Source organism: Acomys minous, assembly GCF_964271855.1.
Source record: "Acomys minous genome assembly, chromosome: 12".
Lineage (NCBI taxonomy): Eukaryota > Metazoa > Chordata > Mammalia > Rodentia > Muridae > Acomys > Acomys minous.
In genome coordinates, this window is record NC_140493.1 from 66,019,831 (window position 1) to 66,029,186 (window position 9,356).

Here is a 9,356-nt window from a genome sequence, read left to right on the forward strand (position 1 = left end):
TATTTAATCTGGCTTCTCTCTCGGCCCTGAATTGCTCTGCTTGACCTCAAACTAACTCAGCCATCTGCTCTAATCTTCTGGCTTCTTATTTTCTGGCTCATTTCATCTTCACCTGAGTTTTCTTTCTCTCTCTACACCCCATCTCTCTATTACTGTCCTGGTAAAACTGCCCCTCGCTCTGTAAACTGCCTCTTAAGTAGCTTCCCTTTCTTCTCTCTTCTTGTGAGAGTTGGACGAATCCAATTCTGTCAAATTCTTTTCTGCCACTCAATTAGACATCACTTTCAAACATGGGTGCTTCCTTCTACAAACTAACTTTACTTTTGTTTGGGATTAAAGGCATGTATCACCATTCCTGGATCTAAGCTTTGCTTTACCTGATACTTGCTATATGCCAGGCTGGCCTTGAACTCAGATCTGCTTGCCTCTGTCTCCTAGATTAAAGATATGTTTGTGTTCCACCCGGATCACACAGACCTACATCTTGGGATGTGATCTCTTGCCAGAACAGCCATGTTCTGAGTTAACATTCTTCTGGCTCAGAGATCCTGAGTTCAACATAGTGGCTCACAGCCATCTATAATGTGATCTGATGCCCTCTTCTGGCCTGCAGGTGAACGTGTGGCCAGAGCACTGTATACATAATAATAAATAAATCTTTTTTAAAAAATTGCCAAGATTTAGAAGTAGCCATTTATGGATGAAATAAGATGTGGGGCCTGAATGAAATGCAGTCCTGACACGAAGATGCCTGCTTGCTAACACAGGCTTTGGTGCCTTACCTCACTTTTCTAAGTGTGACTGGATGTATAACTTTAATTTTGCCCATGCTCAGACTGAGTGTACAGCAGTCCTGAGTATGGACAGACCTCTCAGGTTTCTTCTCCATCTAGTATGAAACTGGCACTACTGATCTGAGTCCTGTAGACTTTACTTACCCCAGCACACAGCAGATGTGCGTGGTAGTACACAGTGCCAAGCATGTTGTCCTCCTTTGAGCACTGGTTCTAGTGGTGTCCTGATAATTCCTGTACATACTGGGGTTTGATTTGAGGAAGCTTCTGGCTCCTTCATGTTTGTCTCTCATGTTGCTGGCTTCCTTCCATGTGTTACTCTGAAGTTTAAGGAACCTTCTGAAGCCTGTTCGGCTGCTCTGGGATGAGATGGGGATCTAGTTTGGCCAAAGCAGAGGCCTTACAGCTTAATCATCACATTTGCTTCTTCCTGAGCAGCCCGCTACTCAAGTGCCTTCCAACTGTCTTCCAGCTTTCCATGTCCAGTTCCTACTGTAGGAGTGCTAGGGCAGTGGCTCCCTTCTCCTAACCACATGCATGTGTGCATGTAGTTGTGTTGGTGGCGGGTGGCATTTACTCTTGAAGCTCTAGAGCTCAGGAGAGACCTCCTCAGCAGTCTGGTCAGCTTGGGGGCATTCAAGAGGATCCGTCCTTTATGGCTAATACAGTGTGGCTTTTATTTATTTGTTGCCATAGGTAGATAATAAAGGTCGGAATTTTCTTCATGTGGCTGTTCAGAATTCTGACATCGAAAGTGTCTTGTTCCTGATCAGTGTCCAGGCCAATGTGAACTCCAGAGTCCAGGATGCTTCCAAGTTGACCCCTCTGCACCTTGCTGTTCAGGCAGGTTCGGAGATCATTGTCCGAAATCTGGTAAGCCACAGGAAGCGTACAAAACCAAGCAAGCATGCTTTAGGGTATGTACAGAAGTTGTCCTCAAAGCTATTGTCAACAAAAGGCCATCAATCTGGGAATTACACCAGTCTACCCAAGAAGACAAGTGTGTCCAACCCTGGTGGATGTGCCCAAAGTAGACCTAGAGATAGGGAGGGCCAAGGAAGACTTGACAAACAACAGAAAAGGACTGGAGGTCAGCTGTATTGTCTGCCTGCTGTCAGGCACACAGCTGAGACTTTCCCTCCTTCCTAACCACCCCCCAACCCCTTTTCTGTCCTTTCTTCCCCACCTGGATAAACTGGAACTCTATGCAGAATTAAGCCGGCCTCAGAATAACTCAAATCCACTTGCCTCTGCCTCTCCCTCCCAAGTTCCACCATGCCCAGATTAGGTGAGAATTTTTCCCCCTTTGGTTTTTTGAGACAGGGCTTCACTGCCTTGGGTGTCCTGGAACTTGCTCTATAGACCAGGCTGACCTTGAACTCACAGAGATCTGCCTGTATCGGCCTCCCTGAGTGCTGGGATTACGTGTGCCACCATGCCTGGCATATGTCAGTATTGTAGATAAGAGAGTTTGTTTGAAATTTGAGAATTATAAGCAGTATGGACATTCTTAATGTAGTACAGTGAATAATATCATTGCATTACTTTGCAGTTTTACTATACGAATGTCTTAGAAGTCCTGTGTCATAAGGGATAGCCATTGAACACATTAGTAGATAATTTGCCTTTGGCACAGGTTTGTCATGTTTGTCTTAGGAGAAGACATGCAAGATCCTCATGCATTCATGCTCTGACAGGAGGTTAGATTGACATGCAGGCAGGATACTGTATAAATAAAAAAGAAATAAATCTTTAAAAAAAAATAGAGGGCATTGGGGAGTTAGCTCAGTGGTAGAGCGCAAGGCCCTGGGTTCGGTTCTCAGCTCTGGTGGGGAAAAAAAAAATAGAGAAGCCCTGTAGACTTGGCCCTGCTAATGGGGCCTTAAATCATGGGAGAGGCTAATTGAGTAATGAACTTTAACAGCTTCTTGCAGGAGCCAAGGTGAATGAATTAACTAAGCATCGTCAGACTGCGCTCCATCTTGCTGCCCAGCAGGACCTGCCCACCATCTGCTCAGTCCTCCTAGAGAATGGAGTGGACTTTGCTGCTGTTGATGAGAACGGAAATAACGGTAATTCCTAGGCAACACTTTATGTACAGTGTTGTGTCTTGGGAAGTCCTACTCCACAGTGGGGTTATGCTGCAGCCTTGGGTCTGACCCCTCAGGAAAGTTGACTTGTACAGGAACAGAGCTCTGGATAGGCAGCACACCCATCCTGTCACTGAGCAGCTTCCCAATTTGATCTCAACTCTGGTAATCTAAAGTGGTTGGGATTGTAACAACACTTTTAAAGAAGACTTTTTAATTATTTTACATTATGTCTGTGTAGGGGAATATGCACATGAGTGCTGGTGTCCTCAGAGGCCAGAGGATTAGAACCTCCAAAACTGGACTGAGTTGCCTGACTTGGGTGACAGGAATTGAACTAATAAGGTCCTCTCCAAGAGCAGTATCTCAACTTCTGAACCAGTGACTTGGTTTGCTTTTTTATGTGTGTTCCTAGAGGATAGTTTACAGGAGTCAACCTTTTCATACATGTGGATCCTGAAGATTAAATTTAGGTCTTCAGGGGAGCTGGAGAGATGGCTCAGAGGTTAAGAGCACTGTCTGTTCTTCCAAAGGTCCTGAGTTCAATTTCCAGCAACAACATGGTGGCTCACAACCATCTATAATGAGATTTGGTGCCCTTTCCTGGAGTGCAGGCACACATGTGGGCAGAATATCATATAAGTAATAAAAATAAATTAACAATAACAACAATTTTTAAGCCAGGCATGGTGGTGCACACCTTTAATCCCAGCACTCGGGAGGCAGAGGCAAGCGGATAACTGTGGGTTCGAGGCCAGCCTTGTGTACAAAGTGAGTCCATACAGCCAGAGTTACACAGAAAAACCCTGTCTCAGAAAACAAAACAAAACAGTTTAAAATTTAGGTCTTCCAGCTTGGTAGCAAGTGCCTTTACATACCGATCCACGTGGCCCCTTAAAAAAATATATATATATCTGACTTACTTTTCTACTGCTCTGACAAAGCACCCTGACCATCATGCAGGGAGCCTGGGAACAGGCAGGCAAGCATGGTGTTGGAGCAGTAGCTGAGAGCTTACATCTAAGCTAATCATGAGGCAGAGAGACAACCCAACGAACAGCACCAAAGAGAGCGTTAACTAGAGAGCTAACTGGGAATGGACATGGGCTCCTGAGCCTCAAACCTCACCCTCAATGACACGTCTTCCAACAAGGCCACATGTGCCTTCTAATCCTTCCTAAACAGTTGCACAAATTGGGGACCAAATATTCATATATGTGATCCCATATGGATCATTTTTTCTTACTCAAACCACAGTGAGAGACAGAGCCATTAAATCTCATTTTGAAACTACCAGCAGAGAAAGCAAGGCTCGTGAGATTGCTCATGGTGGGGAGGCTAGGAGATCTGAGAGGATGGCTCTGCACTTGGCTGGTCAGTGCTGTGACTGAGCACATTTAGATGGGGTGAGGAGGAGAGAGCTTTCTGCCTGTGCTTCTGAACTTGCACAGAAAGAGGATTTGATTTGCTTCCCAGCTCTTCATCTTGCGGTCATGCATGGTCGGCTCAACAATATCCGGGCTCTTCTGACAGAGTGCACAGTGGATGCTGAGGCCTTTAATCTGAGGTGAGTGTGTCTGCTCCCAAGCATAGGACAGTGTCCCTGTGACCTTGCCCACTGCTTCTCGAAGCCCCAGATGGACCTGAGTAGCTTTTTTGGATTTTGTAATAAGTACTATTTAGAAAACTTTCATGGTCTATTGCATGTCTTTTAGATTTACTTAAAATCACAGAATTCAGAAAATTCTTTCTTTTGTGTGACATTTATGACAGACAACGTACGTGTCTAACCTTTGCAACTCATTTCATCAGAGGCCAGTCACCACTACACATTCTGGGACAGTATGGCAAAGAGAATGCAGCAGCCATCTTTGATCTCTTCTTAGAGTGCATGCCTGAGTATCCTCTGGACAAACCAGATGCAGAAGGCAACACAGGTATGTAAATATGGTGTCTGACTCAGCATCCATGGAATTTGGTGTCTGACGTCTGAAGTGCTTTCAATATTCTAGAACCACACATAGCTGTGACCGAGTAGACCTTCACATTTGTTGTGCTTGCCCTCATCTGCCTTTTATTCAGTGAGCCAGGACCCTTCCGTGCTCCCATGTCAGTAGCTGTAAGATGTAACCAGGATCAGGGCTCCAGTACCTGTATGTATGCTTCAATACCTGGGACATGCTTGGAGTAAGTGGCAAGTCTTACCTAGCGCCTTCTTGCAAAGAACAATGCAGGCCTCTCCAGTCGCTCACTTTCGTGGGCTTTTGACATAATTTTATAACCAGTCTACTTCAGGAGCACCACCACCGCCCAGGCTGCAGCTTAAGAGGCAGGTAGGAAGAGACTTGTCCAGGGTTCTGACTCATGGAGGCTTAGGCTCAAGTGGCTCATTGTGTTACCTTGTAGTAAGGTGGCTGGATAAGCCTTAGCCTCACACTCCTGTGTTCTCGTTTGATGGAGGGGTTAAGAGCCCTCATGCTACTGCATCATTTTGAGTTAAAAATTCAGTGACGTGTCTGGTAAGGGAACTGCTACTGGCTGTGACTTGGTAGGGAAGAATAGGATAGCCAGGTCAGAACCTGGCTTCTGCTGGGCCAGCACTTCAGAAGAGAGAGGCTCCTTTGGGTGGAAGAACATTCTGGAACATGTTCCCTGTACTGACTTTTGTTTCTCTTTATATACTGCAATCACAAGTCTTTTATTTAGTTACATTGCAAGAACTCTGGTAAAAGTAGGGATTTTTGACTGGGGAAGACAACTGAGAAAAGTGTTTTTTCCCCCGTGTTGAGTCCCTGCCTTTATACAGTTCCTTTATACAGACCTCAAGGTGGGAAAGTGTGTGCAATTCTGAAATCACCTGGCTTCTGCCTGGACCCTTTTTTAGAAGACAGTCCAGGTTCACCATGGATTTCTTAAGCACTTCAAACTCCTTTACTAACCAGTGTCCTGCCAGTGTTCTGCTCTGCCTGCCCTTTGGCAGTAGCTGGCTAGACCAGCCTTACCTGTGATTCTGTTTTCTAGTGCTGCTGTTAGCATACATGAAAGGGAATGCCAACTTGTGTCGTGCCATCGTCCGGTCTGGGGTTCGCCTTGGGGTGAATAATAACCAAGGGGTCAACATTTTCAACTACCAGGTTGCCACTAAGCAGCTCTTGTTTAGATTATTAGGTAAGTGGCACACCCTCTGCACCTCCTCTACAAGCACAATTATAATTGTGATTATGCAAGTGTTGGTGCTCTTTAAATCTTGTAATTACTCTGATCTCAACATGCTATTTCCGGGGACCATGTAAAGCAATTTCTGTGAAAGGGGAAAGGCCTCTCTTTAGAGTGTTTGACCTTCCTGTCATTTTCCCACTTCCCCTAAACGTTAGAAGCCCATAAGCTCTCAGCTGGTCATACTGACTATGTCTTCTGGCTGGTTTTATTTATTTAGGACTTTTAAAAGACATTTTATTTGTGTGAGTGTTTTGCTGCATGTATCTGTGTACACCATATGAACGCTTGGTGCCTTGGAGGTCAGAAGGTATTAGGTCTCCTGGAACTGGAGTTAGGGGTGATACTGAGCCATTTCTCCAGCCCTTAACCCTTGATTCTTACTTGTGTATTCTTATGCCTTTTGAGATGGTAGCAAGATTCAGAATGTCCTCAGCTGAGTGTGATAATGGCAAGTATAATCAGTCCCAGCAGCAAGGTCAAGAGGCAAAGGCTAGGGCTCCAGAGACCTGGATTCTGTTCCCACATAAGAATCCAATACCCTCTTCCAGCCTCTGTTGGCACTGCACACATGTAGTGTACATACATGCAGGCAAAACACCCATTCGGATTTTTAAAAAGACAGGCGGTGATGGCCCAAGCCGTTAATCCCAGCACGTAGGAGGCAGAGGCAAGTGGATCTCTATGAGTTCAAAGTCAGTCTGGTCTCAAAAAAAATTTTTTTTTAATTTATATGAATATATGTGTGGGGGTGCCCTTAAGAGACCAGAGGGTGTCATATGTCATACCCCCTGGATTTGGAGTCCTAAAGCACCGATCCATCTCTCCAGTCCTGCTAATAATAAACTTGCTTATCTATATATTTGGGGTTTTTTGGTTTGGTTTGGTTTTTGGTTTTTTGAGACAGGGTTTCTCTGTGTAGCCTTGGCTGTCCTGAACTCACTTTGTAGACCAGGCTGGCCTCAAACTCACAGCGATCTGTCTGCATCTGCCACCACGCTGGCCCAAAAGCTTTGTACTGTTGAGATGTAGTTTTTGTTTTGTTTGGTTTGCTTTTTGAGACAAGGTTTCTATGTGTATCCTTGGCTGTCCTGGACTTGCTTTGTAGACCAGGCTAGGCTCAAACTCACAGTGATCCATCTGCCTCTGCCTCCCAAGTGCTGGGATTAAAGGCATATGCTACTACGCCTGGCTGATATGTAGTCTTAATTTTCCCTACGCTATACACTTGGTCAGCCTTTATAGCACTCAATAGGTGCCCGTGGCAGTGCTGGCTCCATGTGACCAACCCATTTGCAACCCTTCCCTGTACAGAGTACTAGCACTCTGCCAACTTACGAAGTACTACTTCAACTTCTCTGTAGTTCCTCAGCCCATCACTCTGTTGGCTGAGTCACTCCAGATATCTTGGAATCCCTTTTTCTCTTTTGTTGTTCAGACAGTCCCCAAACTTGATGGATTTTTCCTCCTTGTTTCCTTGGTCTTGGTTGCCTCTATTGTGTTTCTAGCCCTTTAGCCCCTGCCAGTTTCTCTGTGGTGTCCTCTTTGCTGACTTCTCTGTATGCCACCCTGCACATGCTGCTGACTCATAACTCCAGCTGGGTGTCCTCCTGCCCCAGCTTGCCTGCAAGGGTGGCTTCCCCAGGCTCCTCTGTGACGCTTCCCTTGACCAGTTGGAATGTCACACTGTTTTCCTGCAGTCTAATGCAGCTTGCTGCTTCATGCCCTACTGCAAGAGCCTTGTGTAATCAACACGTCACCTGTGTGTTACAGATATGCTCTCCAAGGAGCCGCCGTGGTGTGACGGCTCCAACTGCTACGAGTGCACTGCCAAGTTTGGGGTCACAACTCGCAAACATCACTGGTAAGACCGCACAGTCATTTGCAGGGGAGGAGCTTTACCTGATGTCACTTTCATACTTGTCCTTGGCAGGCCATGAACCTTAGGACCTTAGCCTCTCCTGGGCAAAAGACGGGGGAAATGGTAGAAGCAATCCGGATCCCACTGAAGGGAGAGCAGGGAAAGCAGAAGCCTTGTGGCTTTCCTGGGTGCTGAGGTTCACCAAGGACTGGGCAGCAAGATGACATCTGTATAACTTGTATGACAAGATGTAGAACTTCTTCATGGTTGCTTTAGCTTAACCTACTAGTTAGTATTTTGTTACGAACTAAAATGTATGCATGAATTGGTGTGACTTGGCTGGTAGTTGTCAGGGTTGGCCACAGATGCCAGTCAGAGACTGGCCTTGGCTGGCTGTTTGGGAACAGTCTTCTCTTCAGTGCCTCTCATAATTCTTTCTTTGCCTCCACAGTCGTCACTGCGGCCGTCTTCTCTGCCATAAATGCTCGACCAAGGAGATTCCTATTATAAAGTTTGACCTGAACAAGCCTGTGCGGGTTTGCAACATTTGCTTTGATGTACTGACTCTGGGTGGAGTCTCTTAGTGAGGCCCCCAGGAAGGTCCAGGCCAGCGTCCCCTGGCACCTCCCCAGCAGCTGCTCTACTCACCAGCCTGCCTCCTACCCAGAGCAAGAGCTGGTGGTTGTCTTCCTGTGGCAGAAGACTGGAACAGTTACAGACCATGGTGTGACCCCATTGCAGATGATTTTGTATGACTGTCAGTGTGTCAGACTGTGGTCTGTTGTACTAAATGTCTGGCTGGTTGGACCAGGCCAGTCTGGACTGATTGACAAATGTGATGGGAATCAGCTAGCAGCAAACAAGGACACTTGGAGACAATTCTCCTTTCCGGTAGTGTAGCGTGCATCTCTGAGAATTCAAAGTCTTCCTGCCTGGGCTGACCTAGAGGCAGAGCCTGACAGTAGAGAGCGGCTGCTAGATGAGAGCTGGTTACTCTAGGGTGGTGGCTGCTCTAAGTGGCTATGGCCTTTAATGCACAGTGTTTTCATAAATATAATAGGAACCTCTTGCCCTCAAGTCTTTTCTTTCTTTAAGCTAAGCTGTATTTTTAGAGAGCTGCCCTTTTTAAAAGGTGGAATCTTTCTAAACAGGGTTCAAAGATGAGAGCTGAAAAATTGTGGCCTTAACAACTAAAAGCTTTACCAATGTTGATGCTGCCAGGTGTCAGAGTGCAGTGGCAGCTTGACACCTAGCACCTGTCTCATTCTCTCGTCTTGCTGCATCCTGTCTATGGAGTCCTCAGTCGCTGCCACTTGAGTGGTGGAAGAAATGCACTTTGATTGTGCTGCACTTTTTCTAGAGCTACATCATTGGTGAATCCAATTAAAAAATCCA

The 9,356-nt window shown here is 46.0% G+C and overlaps 1 protein-coding gene across 3 annotated transcripts in view; it reads left to right on the forward strand.

The window, feature by feature from the left end:
- Nucleotides 1-9,038, forward strand: part of ANKFY1 (ankyrin repeat and FYVE domain containing 1) — a 64,502-nt gene extending 55,464 nt beyond the window's left edge. For all 3 annotated transcript variants that reach the window (XM_084751298.1, XM_084751299.1, XM_084751300.1), the window contains exons 19-25: nucleotides 1,491-1,667; nucleotides 2,719-2,866; nucleotides 4,361-4,451; nucleotides 4,697-4,821; nucleotides 5,906-6,052; nucleotides 7,874-7,964; nucleotides 8,413-9,038. In XM_084751298.1, the coding sequence (XP_084607424.1) occupies nucleotides 1,491-1,667; nucleotides 2,719-2,866; nucleotides 4,361-4,451; nucleotides 4,697-4,821; nucleotides 5,906-6,052; nucleotides 7,874-7,964; nucleotides 8,413-8,545 (912 nt within the window). In that variant the 3' untranslated portion in view covers nucleotides 8,546-9,038. The remainder of the gene's footprint in view (nucleotides 1-1,490; nucleotides 1,668-2,718; nucleotides 2,867-4,360; nucleotides 4,452-4,696; nucleotides 4,822-5,905; nucleotides 6,053-7,873; nucleotides 7,965-8,412) is intronic.
- Nucleotides 9,039-9,356: the final 318 nt, after the last annotated feature.